The 25,911-nt window shown below is 41.3% G+C and overlaps 1 protein-coding gene across 1 annotated transcript; it reads right to left on the bottom strand.

Annotated features, from left to right (window-relative positions):
- Positions 1-4,135: 4,135 nt before the first annotated feature.
- On the bottom strand, positions 4,136-25,277 carry LOC129841187 (bridging integrator 2-like). The gene is made up of 12 exons (XM_055909340.1): positions 24,660-25,277; positions 23,293-23,373; positions 19,559-19,613; positions 17,488-17,582; positions 13,290-13,385; positions 13,047-13,154; positions 12,866-12,951; positions 11,049-11,124; positions 10,761-10,843; positions 9,794-10,517; positions 9,574-9,666; positions 4,136-5,586 (listed from the first exon to the last, which is right to left on the bottom strand). Exons 1-12 carry the CDS (start codon positions 24,750-24,752, stop codon positions 5,515-5,517), a joined length of 1,662 nt encoding a protein of 553 aa, XP_055765315.1. The 5' UTR covers positions 24,753-25,277; the 3' UTR covers positions 4,136-5,514.
- Positions 25,278-25,911: the final 634 nt, after the last annotated feature.

Genomic DNA, 25,911 nt, shown 5'->3' with positions numbered 1-25,911 from the left:
AGCTACCATCAGAAATAGAACCGAAGCAGCCAGAGTAATTACAGACACCAACGTCAAATACCTAAATACTCATCATAAAACATTTCTGAAAAATCGATGGTGTACAGCAAATTAAAGACAAACATCTTGTCAATCCAGCCAATATTTCCGATTTTTTAAGTGTTTTACAGCGAAAACACAATATAGCATTATATTAGCTTACTACAATAGCCTAACACACTACCGCATTCATTCATCAAGGCACGTTAGCGATAGCAATAGGCACGTTAGCGATAGGGAATAAACCAGCAAAAGATATTAATTTTCACTAACCTTCATAAACCTTCATCAGATGACAGTCCTATAACATCAGGTTATACATACACTTATGTTTTGTTCGAAAATGTGCATATTTAGAGCTGAAATCAGTGGTTATACATTGTGCTAACGTAGCATCTTTTTCCCAGAATGTGCAGATATTTTTATGACACTCCAACTATTCTGACCAAATAACTATTCATAAACGTTACTAGAAAATACATGTTGTATAGGAAATGATAGATACACTAGTTCTTAATGCAATCGCCGTGTTAGAATTCTAAAAATAACTTCATTACGACATCCAGCTTAGGTATAGCTAGAGAGTACCCAAAATCTGGGCGCAAACGACTAGTACAACATGTTCGACAGATATATGAAATAGCATCATAAAATGGGTCCTACTTTTGATGATCTTTCATCAGAATGTTGTACAAGGGGTCCTTTGTCGGGAACAATCGTTGTTTGGATTTAGAACGTCCTCTTCTCAAGTCAATTAGCACGGAAAGCTAGCAAAGTGGCGCTAAGCTCTCCTTCCTGAACAAAGGCACACAACGCAACACGCCTAACGTCCCGAATAAATTTCAATAATCTAATAAAACTATATTGAAAACATTTAAATATAGAGGGCTATGTGTCTCACCACTTGGTCATTGGTTATTAAAATCATGACTTGGCAGCAACCGGGGCTTGATAGTCCAGTGAAAATGGCTGAGTGTTTATGTGTGGTAAATCTGAAAATTAGCAGCTGACATCTTTATTTTTTTATTTATTAATGCATGTGAGACAGCTTCCATGTACAACAAGACAGGCAGAGAGAAAGAGAGAAAAATAACACATAACAGTTAAATTACCTCTAGTTATGGGCACTTTTGCCAGCAATAAAGCTTCCACGGCCTGTTCCTCGGACAGTGAAAGTACATCTGGCAATATCTTCATTTTCGACCCCTTGATCAGCTCGCTCTCTGAAAGTAAAGAAAATAGCTTATTTATTGTAGATATGACAACAATAACTGCGATATGACCGTTCAATCTAAAGCAGCAAATGTCATTTTCAGGATATGTCAGTACAGCACAGAAAGCTTAACACCAGACTGGTATTGTGGTTGTTCATTAGGTGATGGGAAATATGCAATATGCATACAAAATAATATACTTACCTTCCTTGAAAATCCATCTATACCGCCAAAGTTGACAATGTTGTATCTTGAAAAAAAGCATTGGAATTAAAAGTGAAATGTTTAACCTATTAATCTTTCATTATATATGTATTACCACATTTATGTATTTATGTATTACCATGCATCATTTAAAATGTGTCTATGAATAAGTAATGATACCTGCACCATCTAAATTCTGCAAAGACTCCCAAACTCTTCGCCATTGTACACGATGGCCCATTGCTTGGAGACTTCCTTTGACCATTCTAAAGCCTGCATGGGACATCCTTGCCTTAATGGCCCTGACTTTCTGGTTTAACTCTTCATCTGACATATCAGAATAGCATTCCCTGACAGACATATTGTGTTCTTTCATCCTTCTGTAAAAAAGCTAACCGTTACACTGTCATGAAATATGATTATATATCGACTATGAAACAAATAGGACATGACCTGCTTATGAGTTGCCATGAAAGAAAGTTGGACGAATTCAACTGAAAATGGCGAGAACAGGCGTTCGTAGCAAAATGTTTTTGGTTAGCCTGAAAATAATAATTGCATGATTTATCATTCTACGGTATGTATGTATCTACGTAATAAAGTAGAATGTTATGAACCGACACTGAATCGTAGGACCTAACTACTAGCTATGTAGAAGTTGGATGGAAGAACGCCCAGTGCTGCTTACCTGAGATGCCGTCATCACACAGTCCTTCGTAGGTGTCCGCTATGACTTCCTTAGTGTCGGAAAAAAGTCTGAATACTCATAAAATGGCCAAAATGGAGGGTGGTTGATAGCATAATTAAGTTTTGTTTTCAAATACATTTTTTGTTCTCAAAATATTTTGGGGAATAAAATGCATAAGGTTTTGCACTCTATTACAAAATATTTGATCGCAAAAGACTTTGAAGCCTCGTTTTTGCTTTCAGAACAATAATTTTTGATGGAAAAGAAAAAAGGTTTCGCTCTCAACAAAAAGACACAAATGTCCCTCCATAGCATATGACAATTTGCCTGTGAATAACCAGACCTTAATACAAACTTGCTATGCAGAATTCTTGACACACAACCGAAGATGCTGCCATATCCTGCCAGCACGCCCACAAGCGAGCCACTCGTGGAAGAGGGCGAGGAACGAGATGGGAGTAACAACAATTTGTTGCAAGTTGGGGAGGGGGGCTAATAGCTGAACATTCGACTATTCAACCTTTACTGAAGAATAATCTAATAGCCGAGCTAGATTTTCACACCTCAATTATATTAGATTTTCACACCTCAGTATATTAACTATAGGCTAACTACCCAACGTTTATTGACTTGATTATTCTCATCATTGTTAGCTTAGCTAAATGGTATAGTCGTTGTTTGCGCTCAATACCCATTGAATATGACCGGTGTCAGTAAACGTCGGCAAAAAGCGTAATTAAATTATTTCCAACAGCACAGTTACAGTCACCAACGCTCTGGTTAACACAAAAATTGCCTAACCAGCTCTGCTAGGGGGAGTAAAATGCTCAGAGTGGTCTCATTTGTGTCTAGAAGTAGCTAGCAAGCTAGCCAATGTTAGCTTGGGTGCTTGACTGCCATTGTAAGGCCAGAACGCTCAAATCAACTCTACTCCTCGGCCCGAATGTCCAGTGTGCACTCCGAGAGCAAAACGGTCTTAATTTACAAACTGACAACTGAATTTATGAGCGCAGGCAATCCAAATTGAATTTAACTAGGCAAGTCAGTTAAGAACAAATTCTTATTTACAAGGACAGCCTACTCCTTCCTCCCCGACGGGCAATTGAGCCATGCCCGCACAACACAGGGATTCTTTAGCTAAACAGCCCAGTACTGTACTGCCGACCGTCACGTTGTACAGCGCCATATTTTCCGTTCCATCCTAACAGAAACCCAGAGGGTTTTTTGTTTTTCTTGGAATAGAAACACCATAATATTAATCAAATTAATTAAGCAAGTACCAGTCAAAAGTTCAGACACACCTACTCATTCTGTAAGGTTCTGTATTTATTTTCTTAGTCAACCTTGTGTTCTGTTTCGTTGTGTTCTTAAATGTAGCCCTGTTTCTTTGTGTTCTTGAACGTAGCCCTGTCTTTCATTTTTGTTCATTGATTTCACCTGTGTTAGTTACTCACCTGGTCTCATCAGCTCCTTATTTAGTTCAGTTCATTATGTTTGTGCCTTTGTGAGGTATTGTTCGCTTTGACTTTACTAAGCCTTTTCCTAGCTCGTTTGTGAGAACCAGTTATAGCCTTCAGTCCTAGTTTTGATTCACCTGCCTGTTTGCCTACCTGTGTATGACAATTGCTTGCGACCGCCTTCTGCAATGGCGAAATAAACACCTGCTGCACTCTGTGTGAATCTACACCTTTTTCTCCCTCAGTATACATTACACATTCCAGGATTTCTTTGTTATTTTTAAAATGTTCTACATTGTAGACTATGAAATAACACATATGGAATCAGTTAAGAACAAATTCAGCATACTCCTTCCTCCCCGTCAGGGAATTGAACCCAGGTCTCCCTCCGTGCCCGAATTCTGTAGTACAGACATGGCCTGCGCTCCCTTATGTAGGGGATTAGGTACTTTCCCATGTTTACTACAGTATGTATTGTAGACTATGTTTCATTGTCAGACTGCACAGTAGCCTAATAAACAAATGCAGGGGGCTTATATCTTCTAAATGCTTTATTATCCAAATGTAAAAGCATATACAGTACTGTATTTCTTCAGCATCTTTATGCTTTAATAAAATAATGATACTCTTTCAAAATGCATGTTGATTTAGTTATGGATCCATAACGAATTATTACGGGAATAAATCACTGATTTACAGAAATATTGGAACAAAGTTGTCTAATGAAGGCAAACAATGTAGAATCCTTCAATCTTCCTATGCCGTAGCCTGCTCCCGACCGTCACATACAGCGCCATATTTTCCATTCCATCCTAACGGAAACCCTGAAAGGGTTTCATTTTTCTCAGAATAGAAACACCATAATATTAATCATATTAAGCCACATTTTTTAAAATCAATCCCATATACTATGTTATTACAAAAAAGGTTTTAGATGATCTGGTAATGCCAATATGGAAGACTATCAAATGCTTCTCAAAGATGCCCTCTGGTGGTCAAACTAGTACTAACTTGCATTAACAGAAAAAAATGACTGACAATTAGATAACGTGCCACAGAATGCTGCAGCAGCCCGCAAGCTGTGCTGGAGTATGACAACTTTTAAATGAGCAACCACTGTAGGGCATTGGGATTTATAAAATTGATGCTAATATAGCTTCAAAATCACTGCAAAAAAACTTGGAAAAGCATCTCAAGTGGAAAAGGCTCATCTCTGTAGTTTAAGTGTTAGACCACTACCGCCACCTTGTGCTGTAAAGTGTGATACACAGGTGCTTGACTACTTAGGGCAGGGTTCCCCAAACTCTGTCCTCGGGACTCCAAGGGGTTCATGTTTTTGTTTTTGCCCTAGCACTACACAGCCGATTCAAAAACCAAAACGTTGTACCCCTTGGGGTCCCGAGAACTGAGTTTGGGAAAGGTTGACTTAGGGGCATATGGAAAAGTAACTGCCCTAAAAACACATGAAACCCATTTTAGACAGAATGGTAAGTATGCTGAAATGTAGCTGTTTTTTCTTACTGCTCTTTGAACAACAGCTCCACTGCTCTCAGCACTTAACTTTATTAAACTATACATCTTTCAACGGCATCAATACAAAGAGGGTTTCTATACATTTCAGTTTCTAGACTTACACAATAACAATACAAACAAGGGCAAAATACTGTAGATTAGACAATCATGTGTAAACAATCCAGAACATTCTGCAAAAATCTCTCGGTAGGTATGAAACTCATCAGTATCTACCAACAAGTTGCGACATGGAAGCATGTGAGTGATAATCACATGGGGCTTGTGTTCCTCTTTTTTTCTCTCTTTTTTTAAGAAGTGCTCCACACCATCTTGGTCCATTGCCATTTTGTGTGCAGTTGTGCTGAGTCACGACAGCAGGAAACGAAAGGCCACCATTGGCTCATTCTGAATCTGATAGATCTCCCTGCTGGATACAGGTCTTCTCCCTCACCCCCTTCACCATGCTTTCCTGCTGTAGTGGGTAAGGGTTAACAAAAAACACACAACCATGTTATTCACATTTTAGTAGAAATCATGGCCCATATTCATAAAGTGTCTCAAATAAGTGTGCTGATCTAGGTTCAGGTCCCTCCTCTCATTCATTATGATCTTAAAGGCAAAAATGATCCTAGTTAAGCAATCCTACTCAGACGCTTTGAAAACAGGCCAAGTTCTGTTATCTTTGTAAAAAGGGAACTCTAGAGAAACTCTCGGAATTTACATGTATTTGTTGCACATTAACAAGCACATTTAAAGTGGCATGCATATGGGCAAACTTATCAACTTCGGTGTCACTGAAACTAGGGCAGTCTGATGCACAGTGCTAAGTTAAGACTGTGTCACGTTCTGACCATAGTTCTTTTGTGTTTTAGTGTTGGTCAGGACGTGAGCTGGGTGGAAATTCTATGTTGTGTGTCTAGTTTTTCCGTTTCTATGTTTGGCCTGATATGGTTCTCAATCAGAGGCAGGTGTTTGTCATTATCTCTGATTGGGAACCATATTTAGGTAGCCTGTTTTGTGTTGGGTTTTGTGGGTGGTTGTCTTCTGTCTTTGTGTTCTTTGCACCAGATAGGACTGTTTCGGTTAGATTCACTTTTGTTATTTTGTATTGTGTCTTGTTCAGTTGTTTATTATTAAAACATGGACACTAACTACGCTGCGTCTTGGTCCGATCCCTGCTACACCTGTTCAGACGAAGAGGAGGAAATCTGCCATTACAGAACCACCCACCAAAAAAGGACCAAGCAGCGTGGGAAGGGACAGCAGCAGCGGCCAAGTACACAGGACTCCTGGACATGGGAGGAAATTCTGGACGGTAAGGGACCCTGGGTTCAAGCTGGAGAATATCGCCGCCCTCGTGAAGAGCTGGAGGCAGCTAAAGCCGAGAGGCGGTGGTATGAGGAGGCAGCACGGAAGCGTGGCTGGAAGCCAGAGAGGCAGCCCCAAAAATGTATTGGGGGGGGGTGGCTAAAGGAGGTTGTGGCGAAGTCAGGTAGGAGACCTGCGCCAACTTCCCGGGCTTACTGTGGAGAGCGAGAGTACGGGCAGACACCGTGTTATGCGGAAGAGCGCACGGTGTCTCCTGTACGTGTGCAGAGCCCGGTGCGGTACATCCCAGCTCCTCGTATCAGCCGGGCTAGAGTGGGCATCGAGCCAGGTGCCATGAAGCCGGCCCAATGCATCTGGTCTCCAGTGCATCTCCTTGGGCCGGTGTACATGGCATCAGCCTTACGCATGGTGTCCCCCGTACGCCAGCACAGCCCAGTGCGGGTTATTCCACCTCACCGCACTGGCCGGGCTAAGGGGAGAATTCAACCAGGTAAGGTTGGGCAGGCTCGGTGCTCAAGAACGCCTTCACGGTCCGGTATATCCGGTGCCACCTCCTCGCACCAGCCCAGTACCACCAGTGCCTACACCACGCACCAGGCTTCCTGTGCGTCTTCAGAGCCCTGTTCCTCCTCCACGCACTCGCCCTGTGGTGCGTGTCTCCAGCCTGGTACCACCAGTTCCGGCACCACGCACCAAGCCTCCTGTGCGTCTCCAGAGCCCTGTACGCCCTGTTGCTGCTCCTCGCACTAGCCTTGCGGTGCGTGTCCTTAGCCCGGTACCACCAGTTCCGGCACCACGCACCAGGCCTACTGGCCTCAGCAGGCCAGAGTCTGCTGTCTGCCCAGCGCCGCACCGTCTGCCCAGCGCCGCGCCGTCTGCCCAGCGCCGCCCGCCCAGCGCCACCCGCCCAGCCGCCGCGGACAGACCCTCCCCTATAGGTTCAGGTTTGTGGAGGAATAATGGTCTTGGGCTGTTTTTCAGGGTTCAGGCTAGGCCCCTTAGTTCCAGTGAAGGGAAATCTTAATGCTACAGCATACAATTATATTCTAGATGATTCTGTGCTTCCAACTTTGTGGCAACAGTTTGGGGAAGGCTCTTTCACGTTTCAGCATGACAATGCCCCAAGTTTGCAAAAAGGCACAGGAAAGACAGATCATAAGGCGAAAGATTCTGTAGTCTGATAAAACAAAAATGTTTCTCTTTGGCCTGAATGAAGCGCTATGTCTGGAGAAAACCAGGCAAAGCTCATCACTTGTCTAGCACCATCCCTACCGTGAAGCATGGTGGTGGCAGCATCATGCTATGGGGATGCTTTTTAGCGACAGGGACTGGGAGTCTGGATACAGGAAACGATGAATGAGCCAAATACAGGTTGATGAGAGCCTGCTTCAGAGTGCAAATGACCTTAGACTGGGGGGGGGGGGGGGGCGTATATTTACATTCCAACAGGACAATGACCCCAAGCATACAACCAAAGCAACGTTGGAATGGCTTCAGAACAAGAATGTGAAAGTCCTTGAGTGGCCCAGCCAAAGCCCAGACTTGAATCCCATTTACAATCTGTGGAAAGACTCAAAGATTGCTGTTCACCGCCACTCCCTATCTAACTAAACAGAATTTGAGATAATCTGCAAGGAAGAAAATCCCCAAATCCAGATGTGCAAAGAAGACATACCCAAGATGACTAGCTGTAGTCCTTTGGTGGCAATAGTCGTAATTGCCACCAAAGGTGCTTCTACAAAGTATTGACTCATGTCTAAAAACATGTTTTCATTATGGGGGATTGTGTGTAGATCGGTGAGATTAAAAACTATAATTTTGTCCATTTTGAATTCAGGCTGTAACAACAAAATGTGGAATGAGTCAAGGGGTATGAATACTTTCTGAACACACTGTATATGGGCTGCTTTATTAGCCATATATCTGTACAGATGTAAAAAAATAAAATATTAATTCAAAATCTCGAGCCACCAGTTCTGATTATAGACCGCATGTACACGGACCAATATAGATGAATAGAGGGCACACTTGCCACTAGATAGGAAAGCCCTCTATGGACTTTGCTATCACAGAAGCGATCCATGGCAAAGATCAGGTGCGCCCTGTATACATTTAAGGATTAAATTACTTCACTATTCAAATAATATCATGACATTTTTATTCGGATAGTCGAAAGACATGTTTTAACGAAAACATTTATTTTTTTGGCGGGGACTTCAATGGAGACTTGCTCGCACGACTCAAGAGAGCCAGTGCTTGTTTCAGCAGAATGGTGGGGAGGGGTGAGAGAGGAACAGGGGCCAGTGTGTGTGACAGTCTATGTGTGTGGCACAGAGGGATAGAGAGAAAGTAGCCAAACCGACTCACGCTGCCATGGGTTATCTATCATACCATCTGGTAGAGGCTAGCTAGCCACAGTAGTCAGCCAAGTTAGCTAGCTAACGAGATAAAGTAGCGAGGCTCCATTCATATATAACAGTCTACCATTTGGTTGATCATTGTAGCATACTTCTTATTTAGCCAACTTAATTCCATAGTTTTTTGTCCATTTTGCATCGATTAGAAATCTCCCACTTCACTTGCTACACATGAAGCCTGTAACTGTATCGCCGCTTTGATTGACAGTAACAAAAAGCTACACCTGTGAAGGCTACCGGTGTATCTTTATTAATGGGGAGCTGTCATGAAACTTTTGTTTTATAAAAATGTCAAATGTAATGGTCTATCCTTGTAGGCTATGCATCAATGTCACAGTTTTATTTCATTTTAGACAAACCCTTTTCATTGTTAAAATATATATATTTTTTATTCTCAAATGAATACTCTCCAAGTAATCTAATACCAATGTACGTTCGGATAGTCAAATAAACGTGCCCATCCCTAATACATTTCTATGGACAGCAGCTGTCATGACATTTCTCCAAACAGCCTTTCTCTGCTCGCTCGAGAACTAAATTAAGAAATAAGTTGAGATACATTTGACAAAGTAACTGTAATAATATTACCAAATGTGAAAAGTAATGAGTTACTTTACACTGTTACTCAAAAGTAATCTGATTACATAATGCATTACCCCCAACGCTGTCAAGGACACAGAGGCTGACATACATACAAATATACACAAACATACCTTCTCCTCTGTGTCGGCAAACATGAGAATCACGTCTTCCACATCAAACTGCAGCGTTCCGTCTTCTGAAGCGTGACCCTCCAGCGCCACTCCCTGATATCAATCACAGCGACACATAAACAACTTTGTTAGACACACTCAGCAGAAATGCTAATAGTAACGTTGAATTAAACTTATAATATATTATAAAGAGAGTACCACTACTACAATAGAGAATCACCTTGATAAGGAAACCAGGTGGATTCTGGGAGTCTGAGTAATTTCCAGTCTTCTTTGGATCACCTGCCTGCAGGGCCTGGGAAGCCCCTTCTCCCTCCTCCTTCATCTCCACCTGGCTGGCCTCCGCAGGGGGGAAGGAGTGCCTCTCAGAGGGGGGGAAGGAGCAGCGTGGAGCAGGACGAGGTGGGGGCTTGGCTTTACCATTCTTTGGAGAAACAGGCGCATTCTCCTGCTCAGTGTCATGTGGGACGTCGCTCCCTGTGGACATTGGAAGAGCCTCCTGACTGATTGCGACTTCACACCCAGTCACCTCTGACATTTGAACCTGCCCTTTTCCGACGGATTGGCTAGGGCCCTGCTCCTCTGAAGCCCCACCCTCTGGGACATCACTCAGACCCTCTGACGCGACGTCGCTCCCGACCCCGTTGTCGCTGTCACACGCCGACCGCCTGTTGGGCGTAGCAGCGCCGTTGGAGCTTAGCTCGTCTGAGAAGTCGGACGTTTCTGACGTGAGGACGCTGTGAGTGCCCTCATCTGCCTCTCCTGCGAGGGAAACGTGCTCCTCAGAGATGCTCTGGGTGTGGGTCTCGTGGCTGGACAGGACAGTCTCGTTGCTGTTTTCGGGGGCTGCGGATGCTTGGAGGGATGTGTGGTCCGAGGGGAAGGCAGTGTTACAGGGGATGGGTGCCGAGATGACCAGGGATTTCCTCTTCTTGGACTTGGTGCTAAGAGAGGAGATAGAGGGTGAGTTGATCTGGCTGGTGGCAGAACATTTGGTCTGATATTCTCAGATCATTTCCCAAATTGCAGACTTATTGAGAGACAGTCAAGAGTAAATTTGTTTTCTCAATTGGAAATAAATTGACTGTTAACTTTTACTTGATTGGCAATATGTACAGTATATCACATATGGACTATGAGAGGCTAAACCAATGTGATACATTCTCATGGTCATCTAAATCACTGACCCGTTGAGGCCTTTGATGATGAACGCTTTTCCTGAATGCTGAGTCTCCAGCTTCTTCATCACACTGTAAAGCTCGTGGTTCAGCTGCAATCAATAGGGGTTATTCTATTAGTCAATTTCAGTCGACTTGCAGTACATTTCTTCATCTGATCAGTGAGATGCCAACTACATCAGAGTAACATCTATTATTTATATCAGTGATGCAGATGTCAAAAATACTGTAATCGCTTTATTCCTTTTGGGAGAATAAAATCCATATTTAGAATGTAGGGAAAAAAAACAACCTCACCACGCTTATTTCCTTATAGAAGACATCCCTCAGGTTGGAAATGTTTTGAAAGACGGTCACGTAACAGCCAATCCGGCTTCAGACAAAAGGGGAAATAGTCTGTTACACTGGAGCCACTTAGTGCAAATAAGTTCAGGCTGTTTGCAGATAGAAATATACTAGACACAAAGGATTCTTCTTTCTACACCGAATAGAAATATGAACTCAACGTGAAACAATTTCAAAGATTAAACTGCGTTACGGTTCATAAGGAAATCAGTCCATTTAGAATGATTGTATTAGGCCCTAACCTATGGATTTCAAATGACTGGGAATGTGACGCATTTCTTTTGAATAGTTGACCACGCTGTTGATTGTGGCCTGTGGAATGTTGTCCCACTCCTCTTCAATGGCTGTGCGAAGTTGCTGGATATCGGTGGCAACTGGAACAAGCTGCTGTACACGTAGATACATAGCATCTCAAACTGCTCAATGGGTGTCATGTCTGGGGAGTATGCAGGCCAATGGAAGATGGACATTTTCAGCATCCAGGAATTGTGTACAGATCCTTGTGACAAGGGGCTGTACATTATCATGCTGAAACAGGTGATGGCGGCGGATGAATGGCACGACAACGAGCCTCAGGATCTCGTAACGGTATCTCTGTGCATTCAAATTGCCGTAGATAAAATGCAATTGTGTTCGTTGTCCGTAGCTTATGCCTGCCCATACCCCCACCATGGGAAACTCTGTTCACAACATTGACATCAGCAAACCGCTCGCCCACACGACACCATCTGTCCAGTACAGTTGAAACCGGGATTAATCCGTAAAGAGCACACTTCTCCAGTGTGACAGTGGCCATCGAAGGTGAACATTTGCCCACTGAAGTCAGTTAAGAAACCGAACTGCAATCAGGTCAAGATGAGCTTCCCTGAGACCGTTTCTGATAGTTTGTGCAGAAATTCTTCAGTTTTGCAAACCCAAAGTTTCATCAGCTGTCCGGGTGCAATTCTCAGATGATCCCGGAGGTGAAGAAACCGGATGTGGAGGTCTTGGGCATGTGCGGTTACACGTGGTCTGCAGTTGTGAGGCCAGTTAGACGTACTGCCAAATTCTCTAAAATCATGTTGGAGGCAGCTTATGGTAGAGAAATTGACATTCAATTCTCTGGTAACAGCTCTGGTGGACATTCCTGCAGTCCGCATGCCAATTCCACCCTCCCTTAACTTGAGACATTGTGAGATTGTGTTGTGTGACAAAACAGCACATTTTAGAGAGGTCTTTTATTGTCCCCAGCTCAATGTGCACCTGTGTAATAATCATGCTGTTTAATCAGCTTCTTGATATGCCACACCTGTCAGGTGGATTAATATCTTGGCAAAGGACAAATGCTCACTAACAGGGATGTAAACAAATGTGTGCATCACTTGAGAGAAATAAGCTTTTGTGCATATGGAACATTTCTGGGATCTTTTATTTCAGCTTATGTAACATGGGACCAAGACTTTACATGTTGCGTTCATATTTTTGTTCAGTATACATGTTAGTTCAATTCTACCATGTCTGCTCTACACATTCTGAACACTCCATCCCATTAAATATGCTCCTGCATACACAGCCATTCTCAGGGCCAGTCTTTTGGAACCACTACTAGTTTACAGTAAGCTGGTCGAGTTCATTACGGCATGCAACTGAACAATATTTGAAAACATTTTGCAACAGAAAATGAACATTCTGTATTTCATAAGTACAATAGTTCACCCATTTCAGTAAAAAACATTTTTTTTAATGCATAATGAACATGACCCTGATGTGCTGTGGTCCATTGACTTTACCTTTGATAGAGAACAGGCAGCTCCTCCCTCATCTCTTTGTTGATTTCCTCAAACACACTCTGGGCTATGTTGAACTCCTCCTCTGCCTGGTTAGAGAGAAATGGCATTCAAATGCCTTCAGTACCTTTATCCAAATATGTTGACAAAAAAATATAGAATTTACGTTTAATTTTCAACACACCTTTGTGATTTTGGCGTCGTCTTTCTTCTTGGCATTCTGCAGCGCCTCCAAGTGGTGCCGTGAGGAATCGTAGTCTACTAGCTTCCGACCGCGTTTGGCCAATCGTTCCTAAGAGGCACGAGGACACTATAAGTCTCTTGATTGTAAGACAAAGCAGCAATGTGAACACATGGGGAGATAAAAGTTGATGTGAACCAGATATATTGCACCAAAAACAGTTGATATAAGTACATCAGAAGCTACCTTGACTTCATGAAACTGGCCAGTGTAATTCTCCATGGTGCGGACGATTTGGTCTGTTAGTTTCTCTTCGTAATCGTTCCACAGCAAGTCCTCACTCTGTAATAATGGGAAGAAAAGGAAAAATATATATATTTAAAAAAAACCTTCAGCCTGCTTTCAACATTTACAAAATATTCACAGAAAGAACTGTCTCTGCCTCACCTGAAACATACTGACATGGAAATAATATACTGCCCAACACTAAGGGAATGTACAGTATAAGAGAATGTTGAAACATTTCAAATCAACACTATTCTATATGAGCACCAATATGGTTTTCATATAAACTACAACACAGATTGTGTTTTGCAACTTGTGGATAAAATCTTTACAGCCCTTAACAATACGCTCTTGGCATCTTTTCAGATTTATCCAAAGCGTTTGACACGGTGGATAATAAAATATTACTTTCTAAATTGTATTACGTTTTTTTTCATAATAATACATATAATTGGTTATATAGCTATGTTTGTTATGATGAAGCACAATTTGTTCATGCAAATGGCAGTGCATCTACCAGGGCCAATATATCCTTCGATAATTGGACCTTTGTTATTCCTAATCTACAGTATATTCATTAACTTGCTGCTGTGTCTCCTACCATACTTCCCATTCTCTTTGCTGATGATACCAATTTGGTTTTATCACACAATAATTTTGATTCACTAATTAATGAAGCCAACTCAGGTATGGCCACATTTTCTGAATGGTTCCAGATAAAAAAGTATTTTTAAATGAAAAAAAATCCAACTTTATTGTATTCACTAGTAAGAATAAGAAATACTGTAAAAAATAACCAGAATATCAATTAGGGGAAATGAAATGGAACAAGTCACATCCACTAGATTCCTTTGAGTTCTAATTGATGAAAAGTTATCCTAGAAAGATCATATTCAATTTGTCCGTAGCAAAGTGATGAAATCGGTTGGTATCATCAGAAAGATTAGTGGTTTGGTTCATCAGGCTTGCTTCCTAACTCTATACTATAGCTTAAATTTACCCATATCTCATTTACTGTAATATTGTCTGGGCCAGTACATATGCCTCCTACCTACACAAATAATACATAATACAATGCAAGACTAGCCACATCCTCTAATTACCTGGCTCCATCTGCACCTTTGTTTAAGAAACTAAATATCTTGTCTATTTAGAACAAACGTCAATTATGCACTACAAATACTCATACCTCCCAGACACTTTACCTAAACCCTTCAATGGATTCTTCCAGGTTAATTCTGAAATCCATCTATATAACACAAGACACTGAGATTACCTTCACCCTCCCCACTGCCACACCTCACATACTTAATTCTCTATCAGATACAGAGGTATCATACTCTGGAATTCTTGTCTTCACATAGCCAAAACCTCATCATCCCTCAATAACTTCAAGCGAAGACTGGGGGTCAGCTTGATGAACCAAACTAGCCAATAATCCCATCCATGTAGTCTCAAACATGTTTTCTTCTTGTTTACTGAGTATATCATGTACAATTATAATTAATATGCTTTGTTTAACTTATATTTGTGGTGTGGTTGTCATATACAGTGCAATCAGAAAGTATCAGACCCCTTCACCTTTTGTTTTACGTTACAGCCTTATTCCAAAATGGATTAAAGAAAACATTTTCTTCATCAATCTACACACAGTACCAATAATGACAAAGCAAAAACAGGTTTTTAGAAATATTTGCAAATTTACATAAAACATTTTTGAAAACGTATTTACATAAGTATTCCGGCCTTTTGCTATGAGACTCGAAATTGAGCTCAGGTGCATCCTGTTTTCATTGACCCTCCTTGAGATGTTTCTGCAACTTGACTGGAGTCCACCTGTGGTAAATTCAATAGATTGGACATGATTTGGAAAGGCACACACGTCTAAAGAAGGTCCCACAGTTGACAGTGCATGCCAGAGCAAAAACCAAGCCATGAGGTAGAAGGAATTTTCCATTGAGCTCCAGGACAGGATTGTGATGAGGCACAGATCTGGGGAAGTGTACCAAAAAATGTCTGCAGCATTGAAGGTCCCCAAGAACACAGTCGACTCCATCATTCTTAAATGGAAGTAGTTTGGAACCACCAAGACTCTTTCTAGAGCTGGCCGCCTGGCCAAACTGAGCAATCGGGGGAGAAGGGCCTTGGTCAGGAAGGTGACCAAGAACCTGAAGGTCACTCTGACAGAGCTCCAGAGTTCCTCTGTGGAGATGGGAGAACCTTCCAAAAGGACATCCTTCTCTGCAGCACTCTACAAATCAGGCCTTTATGGTAGAGTGGCCAGACAGAAGCCACTCCTCAGTAAAAGGCACATGACAGTCTAAAGGATCCTAAAGGACTCTCAGACCATGAAACCAAGATTGAACTATTTGGCCTGAATGCCAAGCGTCACTTCTGGAGGAAATCTGGCACCATCTCTACGGTGAAGCATGGTGGTGGTAGCATCATGCTGTGGGGATGTTTTTCAGCGGCAGGGACTTGGAGACTAGTCAGGATTGAGGGAAAGATTAATGGAGCAAAGTACAGAGAGATCCTTGATGAAAGCCTGCTCCAGGGTGCTCAGGACCTCACCTTCCAACAGGACAACGACCCTAAAACACACAGCCAAGACCATGCAGAAGTGACTTCAGGACAAGTCTCTGAATGTCCTTGAGTGGCCTAGCCAGAGCCCGGACTTGAAATCATGTCCGATCGAACATCTCTGTAGAGACCTGAAAATAGCTCTGCAGTGGCGCACCCCATCCAACCTTACAGAGCTTGAGAGGATCTGCAGAGATGAATGGGAGAAACTCCCCAAATACAGGTGTGCCAAGCTTTTAGCGTTATACCCAAGAAGACTCGAGGCTGTAATCGCTTCCAAAGGTGCTTCAACAAAGTACTGAGTAAAGGGTCTGAATACGTACATACATGTGAAATTTAAGTTTGATTTACTTTGAATAAATGTGCAACATTTCTAAAAAAAAATGTTTTGGGGTTTTGTGTGTAGATTGATGAGGGAAAACTATTTAATACATTTTAGAATAAGGCTGTAACATAACGTAAATGTGGGCTTACAACACCTGCACACCGTTTTTACCCATTTGTTTATCTGTACTGTTTTTTCTTTCACTTCTTTGGTGTGAGCAAATAAATAAAACTAATTAAAAAGCACTCCTTTCAAAATGAAATTCTGGTCAACACACTGGTATTCTTGTAGGCTCCACTTATTTTAAATCTCAAACAAATGTTTCTGTCAATAGAATCCTTGTTAATCAGCATTCTAACTATAGTCTAGAGATGGACATTTGAAAGGATTTCACTATTCAAATATATCATATTTTTTAGGATATCCAAATAGAAATACATGTGTTTTAAAAGAAAACATTTTGCGGGGGAAACATCAATGGAGACTTGCTCGCGCTACTCAAGAGAGCAGGTCTTTGTTTCGGCACAAAGGTGGGGGAGAGGCGAGAGAGGACGAGGGGCCAGTGTGTGTGGTAGGTAGGGAGAGGTAGAAAGTAGACAAACCGACTCACTCTAGTTAGACAAACTTGTTGATGTCATAGGTTATCTATCATACCATCTGGTAGAGCCCATCTTGACCACATCAAATCGTTGTAAAGAATTTAGCTAGCTACAGTAGCGAGGTAAGTAAGCCAGCTAGCTAGCTAATGTAGCAAGGCTAATTAAGGCCATTTTTCTGTATTCCCTGTACATGTCTACAACAACTACATTCATATGAAACAACAGCAGACCTGTTGGTTGATCATTGTAGCCTACTTCTGTAGGGGAGTTAAAATTGTTATTCCATCAAACTTCAAATTATTAGAACAGTACACAACACAGAACATTCAGGTTAAGGGTCAGTGGCCCAAGCCCGCTAACACGAATGTTCCAAGTTCAGACGGAAGAGGAAATCAGACGCTATGACCGCCAGGAACTTTAGTTTTGGTTTATAATATATATATATATATATATTGTTCTATCCTTGTAGGTTATGTAGCAATGTAAGTTTTATAAACATTTTGACAAAGCCTTTTCATTGATAAAAATATACCTATATTTGTTCTCTCAAATGAATACTCTCCCAAGTGATCTAATATTAACATCTGTTTGGATATTCAAATTACCACACCCATCCCTGCTATAGACCACAACAAAATACCCAGCTGTGGCCCACCTCCATGATGACAGACAGGTCCTCTCCTCCCTGCCAGTCAGGTTCGTAGACGTCTCTTAACGTCTGGGACAGTCGCTTGGATGTCTCATGCATCACTGTAGAGAAGGACAGAAGGAAAATTGACTGCAGTTGTCATAAAAATGTTTGTGTGTAGATAACAAGTGATCTGCTAGGCAAGTGGTGTTAACTAGGCTAGGGGACAGGGTTTGGGGATATAGTATTCACTACATCCCCAGACACTGTCAAGGGTAGTATTCACTACCAAACAAGGTGGGACTACATGAAGTTGTCCAATAAGAAACTCTTATTTTCTGCAGCAAAACGTTTTTGCTACGGTGTACACTAATAAGGCTGTGTCTAGACTTCACAGTTCATGCAGCTTTAGTATTCTGATCATAGTTCTGATCATGGAATTCCGAAGGCGTCATGAGTCTACATTTAAATGTGTCTAACGTGTCCACAGTGTTTCCGGATTCCCTTTTCCCGCGCTATATTCAAATGCCAGTATGCAGTCTACAAACGGTGGAATAGATTAAATATGATGACAACACAATTGGCAGTAGCTAACTAGGCAGCTAACTTCTGCAATCACTTTAGCAATGCTAAAGTGATTGCAAACGGATTAGCATAACTCTAGCCAGACAAACATTATTTTCTAAATATTAGTTAGCTGGCTAGCATTTGAGTCCATCAAACACTTTCCTCACACTTGGAACCTATTTCCTCCGACATTATAATGAAAAGGTGCCTCGGTCCCAAAATAATTGTTTTTTTGGAGACTTGTGGGAGGGGTGCTGATGACATCGCCCACTGTATGCACTTTCAGTAGCCTGATTACATCAAGACTGAGGAGAAATCCACACACAATCCATCCCTGACCACCTCCTGAAGGGGTCAGCCAGATCTGAACACAAATCAGACCCATGCGATCTTCGTATTCTGATAGCAGAAATCACAGGTAAGGATCAAATGTAGACCTAATAAATACAACCTGGCATGACAGAAATCATAATGGAAAGAACATGAATATAAAGTTTTGGATTTTAGGCACAATTCTGATTCGGCTACACCTACGCAAGGTCAAAACAACATGGGCTTCATTTGAAGTGGTGTGCAAACGGTTGCACTAAAAACAAACAATACTAACACAATCATTTCTTGCTTTAATGAATAATACATTCATTTGCTGAGTCTGCCCTTTTTAATGGTCCTCAGTTCTTGGCTTTTATAAAGTGACAGCATAGACAGCATTGCAAAAACAACGATCTAATAATAGACGGAATTCACTTCCCTCTTTACTTTCTCCCTCATGCCACCAGAGAGGATTTGAAAGTATGGTCAGTTTACAAAAAGAGACTTGGGCCAATGTGTCAAAATTAACACATTACTGTACAAAATATAGGCCTACAACTACATCAAGGCCAAAAGAAAAAAAATTATAGGGTAAAGATTTCTGATTTTGTGCCAACACAAAGATTATAAATATTTGGTTTTGACCTGAATATGGCAGCCTGGACTGCCTAAATGCACATGGCAACACTAAAGATAAGTATTGAATCTATAGATGGGTTAGCTGACAACATCATGAAAACAATACGGAAGCGTTAATGGGGCAGAGGTCTGAGTTGTTGCAATTCTGGATTGCCAGATAGCTAGCTAGCAACAACGACAAGAAACTACCTTATCGGGAATCATAAGTGGCTCGTTTCAGCTAGTTTCATTTTGTTCTTGATACCATGTCTCATTTTGAGGTGTTTTGACTGATTTAATTTCAATGGTAATATGGCAACAAAAAAAATGCTAGCTAGCTAACCAACAACTGTAACAATGTATTTGAGAGACAAGTGCTCATTGTGCAAATGTATTCATGTTTTCAATAAAAAATTGGATAACATTTGTCAACATTCTAAGCCAACCCTGTCTGTTTTGCCAGTTTTGTTGTTTAACAACTTAAATTAAGCCACCGGTTATGTAATTGATTTGATTAGACTAATCAGAACTGTAGGTGCACCCTGTGCCCATGAGAAACCTCTGCTATGGAGTGAGATGAAATAGACAACTCAGCTCCTACCTTTCACTGCACGGAAGTACGCTTGGACTTCTTTGAATAGTCTTCCCCCATCATTCTGTTGGTTGAAAAGACAGAAGATTCAATGAGGGAGTTATGAGGGTTATAGTACATTTCTTACAGAGAGAGCATCCATCAATCAAAGACCCATTCCAGTAGTTGACGTCACCTTTACAGAAGATAAATCTCCAAAAACACTGAAAGAGAAAGACACCAGGATCTTCAACATTCAAGATGTACAATTATACCACAAACAATAACAGTAAAGAATGTACCGTATGTGTTTTGAAAGTGACAGTGTCCTTTTCGAACAAGGATGACCTTTTTTACTTATATGTTGATGCTTCAAGGACCCAGAGAAACTAACGACAAAAAAAAAGGAATCTCTGAATAAGGAGTATATTGTTTTACGCAAGGCATGGTGGCCCAACCTGGTCTCAGAGCATTTCATATTATTCTCTACGGAAATCCAGACACTCCATTTTTTATGATATGTTATCAATTACAATTTGTATTATGTTACCAATTTGCAAAATGTATGATATGTTATGAATTCTGTCTAGGTGGCTAACATTAGCTAGTTCGCTAACGTTAGGTAGGCTTGGTGTTAGGGTTAAGTTTAGGAGTTAGGTTAAAGGGTTACGGTCAGGTTAAAGGGTAGGTGAAGGGTTAGCTAATAGGGTTAGGGGAAGAGTTAGCTAACATGCTAAGTAGTTTCAAAGTAGCTAAAAAGTTGCTAATTAGCTAAAATTGACCATGATGAGATGGATATACACCCACCCATCCACCCCCACCAACCACCCTCCTTTCATTTTAGCCTTAAGTAACCATCTGTCTTATGTAACCATACCTAACATATACTAAGTGGAATGTCTCAGATTTACGTACAGAATAATACTAAATGCTCTAAAACCAGGTTGGGTGGCCATTGTTTGGTTAATTAAATGCTAGCGGCCATGACTGAATTCAAACTTGAGTTGGTTTTGGGGTAAGGTTTGATGTGGGTGTCTCGTGTGTGCTCGTAGGTGGGAAGTGGCAAATTTGTTTTGACTTTGGATAGCTTATCTCTGGAGATCGTTAAGGACCGTCAATAAATTACAATGTAAATGGGACAATATTTTCATGTTGTCTCATTAAATGCTGTCAATATTTATATGAACTTCTACAATTTATAGTTGGTTTATGATTTCTAAATCATTAACATTTGAAGATATTGCCCTTTAAAATATTGTCCCATGTACATTGTGTAATTTCCTGATGATCCCTAAGCCCAATAAGGATATCAAATGTCAAACCAAATTGACCATGGGCATTATGATCAGGTTACTTGGGGGCTGCCAGCTGTGGGCAGGATTATGGTTATGGTACCCTTAATTTTTTCCTATCTTCTCCCAAATTCAATTTTTGGACAATACTACTTTATGACCGAAATTAACCCATTCACACATTGTAGTCAATTTTGACACTAGAATAAATGTTTCTGACTTATATCAATGCCACATCGACCATTTTCCAAACAAGTAGCTTTTCAGCATCAGTCGCTCTTTAAAAAAATTATAATACATTTTATATATTTAACCTTTAAGTCAGTTAAGAAACAATTATTATTTACAATGACAGCCATCCCCGGCAAAGTCCTAACACGGACGACGCTGGGCCAATTGTGCACCGCCCTATGGGACTCCCAATCACGGCCTGGAATCAAACCAGGTCTGTAGTAGCTCCTCTAGCACTGAGATGCAGTGCCTTAGACCGCTAAGCCACTCAAAAGCCCCTTTAAAACAACTTTTTTCTTAATATGTGTTGATTTGGTGAAATGACCCAAAATACAGATATTTAAAAATGCACACAGATTCTGAGGGCAGATAAACAGTTAACCGAACATCAGAGATAGCTCCCTTGCAACATACAGTGCATTCAGAAAGTATTCAAACCTAGATTTTTTCCACATTTTGTTACGTTACAGCCTTATTCTAAAATTGATAAAAGTATATTTATGGGAACAAGCACTGTTCATGACAAACTGTTCACACTCCTCTTGTTGGTGGAGAGATTTCTTTGGGGTACTTTTACCCCTTTTTCTCCCCCAATTTCATGATATCCAATTGGTAGTTAGTCTTGTCCCATCGTTGCAACTCCAGTACGGACTCAGGAGAGGCGAAGGTCGAGAGCCATGCGTCGAAACACGACCCTCCCAAGCTACACTGCTTCTTGACACACTGCTCGCTTAATTAACCCGGAAGCCAGCCACACCAATGTGTTGGTGGAAACACCGTACAACTGGCAACCGAAGTCAGCTTGCAGGCGTCCGGCCTGCCACAAGGAGTCGCTAGAGCGCGATGGGACAAGGAAATCCCGACCAGCCAACCCCACCCCTAACCCGGACAACGCTGTGCCAATTGTGAGCCGCCTCATGGGTCTCCCGGTCACGTCCGGCTGTCACACAGCCTGCGATCAAACCCGGGGTTATAGTGACGCCTCCAGAAGTGCCATAGACTGCTGCACCACTTGGGAGGCCCTAGTGGAGAGAATTTTATAGGTTTGAAGCTAATTTCCTATAATTCTACACATTTTGTCATGGGGTGCAAAGAAAATGTTGCAGTTTTAAAGCTAGTTGATCTGGACATTTCTGACAAATTATAAATAGCTCTAAGGTATGCAATAACTAACATGACAAGAGGAAGTGATGCGTCTTGTGCATTCTACTATTACAACATTCAAAACTAAATTTAAAGCCGGACCCTCGCGCCCCACAGTTTGGGAACCACTGATTGAGCAGACAAAACAACCTCTGGTTTTCCCAGTGCTTTTTCAAATGAGCGACCAACCAGTGGCTAGTTAGTTGGCCATTTGACAGCATATCAGTCAATGAAATTACATAGAAAAAATAATAATGTCAACAAAAAATGAAAGGAAGACAACCATTCCTAATGCTCAGAGTTTGGATCCTAAAGTTATCAACGCAAAAAGATTTCAGTCGAGTGAAAATGGTCCTTCTGTGCCTAAAGGCCCACACAGACTAAGATTTTTCCGTCTTATGCCACGGCTTTGCTGTGCCAGACAAAATATCCACGTCGTGGGCAAGTTCTTAGGTCATAAACGATTGTCTGACCACTTCTCGTTCAGTATGACAGGGTATATATAGATCTGATGATTATGTACCACTACGTGTGTTGTAAGCTCCGACAAAGTTCTGAAAGTGTCAGAAATGTTGAGCCTTTATCGTGGAGTTTGGCTAGTGTTACGAGCTCGTACGAGTCACCAGGGATCGGGTGACTGACCAATAGGAGGAACACTGCCGGCAATGACACCTTGCTGGTGTGTTGTCGTTCTTTCGATGCCATGCTTGATACGCCCAGTTGACACAGTTGATGTAGCCTACTTCGCTGAAGTATCCTTGCAATGCATGACAATCGCAGAATGTGACGAGAGAACTAAAACAAATCATACAATCTGGCCAGATTGATAATCAAGATTTGAATACGTCGCACAGTGTGACATGTAACATGTGTGACATGTAATAAAGACTGAATCCGACGTACAGTGTGGGAAGGCCTTTAGGGGATGGAGAGACTTGAGCAACCAACAGTAACAGTCAGTATGAGTCATATAGGCCTAGTACAGCATGTTACAAAAAGTGGGCTTATCGATACAAACATCTATTGCATCAGAGTTGCAGTTCACCATGGGAGACAGAACCAGCATGACATTGAAGCAGAGCTTTTCTTCATCGGTACCTGTTGTTTGAGAAGGTTCTGGGAGTGCTGCTCAAACTGTTCATCTTTAGTCTCCATGTTCTTCCCCAGCTTCTGCATGACCTATGACAGGACAAAAACAAAAAACGGTTGATATATCCACAGCTTTCTATCAATCAACATTAATGGGCATGACTCTCTATAATAGGTGTTGTACCTTTGTTCAGGTTGACCTGGGTGAGGTACTGACAATCACCCTTCAAATCAAATCAAATTTTATTGGTCAAATACACATATTTAGCGGATGTTATTGCGGGTGTAGCAAAATGCTTGTGTTCCTAGCTACAACAGTGCTGTAGTATCTAACAATTCACAATACACAAATCTAAAATTAAAAGAATGGAATTAAGAAATATATAAATATTAGGACGAGCAATGTCGGATTGACATTGACTAAAATACAGTAGAATACAGTATATAATTATGAGATGAGTAAAGCAGGTTGTAAGCATTATTAAAGTGGCCAGTGATTCCATGTCTATGTATATAGGGCAGCAGCCTCTAAGGTGCAGAGTTGAGTAACTGGGTGGTAGCCGGCTACTGATTGCTATTTAACAGTCTGATGGCCTTGAGATAGCTGTTTTTCAGTCTCTCGGTCCCAGCTTTGATGCACCTGTACTGACCTCGCCTTCTGGATGATAGCGGGGTGAACAGGCCGCGGCTCGGGTGGTTCATGTCCTTCATGATACTTAAAGTATCTAAGCCCTACATTGTATTCCATAATAATTCTAAACAACTATCGAAACTTACTGGTGTAATGTTCACTATTTTCCAAACCCAGGCCAACAATTTCTAATATTCCCCTTTCCCAAAAATGACATCTGTTGTTGCCCAAAAATGACATTTCAAACTTTTCGGGGGTTTCAGCAGCAAAGTGAAACTAGCAGAGCAGTACACCAGCACCAAGGCCAAGTGAACCACAAAGCCACCGAGAAAGAGCAGTGAGGGAGAGGAAGTGTATGCAGAGGCAGGAAGTCGAAGATAGTATCCACATGCAGCATCAACAAAATGGCATTAACAGACTAGCACAACATTAATGTGAATGCTTTGTTGGGATAGACAACTAACTTGATATAGGCTAGTTCACAATAAAAGGTCAGTTGAATATTATTTGAACTGTTGTTATTTTTTGTCTTTTGAGGAATTAACCTGGGGTCATTGAGATATCAACATCAACTACATTCAGTAGGTTATGATTCTTCAAACAGATGAAACTCTCAAACCTGTCTAAAGCCCTTATACAAGCCATCAATTGCTTGGGTCTGTCAGTGTCAGTGATAGTAGTTGTAGAATAGCCTAATGAATTGTGGCAATCTTGAGATATCACGGTTCACTAACTTGTTGCTTACCTTTTCCTGAGCACGATTCAATGACTTTTGTACTCGTTTGGCAAAGATTCCAGCCCCAGCCCCAATGTTTTGCCCCATCTTGTTCTCTGCCATAGTTTCTTCTCTCACTCTGGTCTGCTAATGCTTCCTCTTGTGAAATCACTGCTCTGGTGCTTATATATTTGTTGAAGTACTTAGGGGAGGAGAGTGGAAGAGACAGGACTCTCTCTCTCTCTCACACACATGACTTTGCTATACCCATGTAACATTTGTGTCAGCCTTGTTAAAAAGGTTGTTTTGCAGTGAAACGGACACTAGCTTTCTTCGAAATCAGTCAACAGAGATCATGAAACACCTGTTCCATCTTCTTGTTGAAACTTGTAAACGATTCAGTAAATTACCCTGCGGACGTTTTTTTTTTTTTTTTTTACAATATTCAAGAAATTACTTCCACAGGATAAAGCCTACACTTAACTCATCATGTTAATCCTACCATCGTCAAGGTAGATCGCAGGATGATTACAAAAGATTATTTAGTATATTGACAAGATGGTTGTCTGCTGTAACCATGTAAATACGTATCTGCATCGACAAAAGGCAGGCGGGAGGAAGCAAGATCAGGTGGGAGGTAATATTCTAGCCCAGTCTTTCCAAAACTCTCTGCTGGGGACCTTGGTGCACGTTTATAATTTTGGCCGAGCACTACACAGCTGATTCAAATAATCAAAGCTTGATGATTAGTTGATTATTTGGATCAGCTGTGTAGTGTGAGGGCAAAAACCAAAACGTGCACCCCTTGGGGTTCCCAGAAGTTTGGGAAACCCTGTCAGACGAATCTGGCCAATTATCTTTTGTAGAAAACATCAATATACTCGTAACAACCTATCATTGTAAAACTTAAATTTGATCAAATATTCCTCACCTATCAAAATACTGTAGGAATTCACTTTTATCTTGAACAAATTCGACACTCATTGTCCCATTTCACCATTTGCCTCTTCCTCTGTGAATACTCACCTGAGAAATATGATACCTTCATTTGTTGTTATATTTTGCCGTAAAGAGCGGCAGGCAGCATCAAATAATGCGGATAGATAGATGGATAGCCATTCAATGTTTTTATCTGGGTCTATGAAAGTCAATGATCTAAGACCAGACCCAACTGCTATTGCATTGGTGTCTATGGGAGATACACCCAGTTATTAATTATACTGGAACTGACCATTTTTTTCAATGGTAAACAGCCTAAGTGACCTATCTACATTTATCCACC

The sequence above is a fragment of the Salvelinus fontinalis genome, chromosome 3, assembly GCF_029448725.1.
Source record: "Salvelinus fontinalis isolate EN_2023a chromosome 3, ASM2944872v1, whole genome shotgun sequence".
In the NCBI taxonomy this organism is placed as follows: domain Eukaryota; kingdom Metazoa; phylum Chordata; class Actinopteri; order Salmoniformes; family Salmonidae; genus Salvelinus; species Salvelinus fontinalis.
Note: the sequence above shows the minus strand (reverse complement) of the source record. Positions and strands in the feature narration are given on the sequence as shown.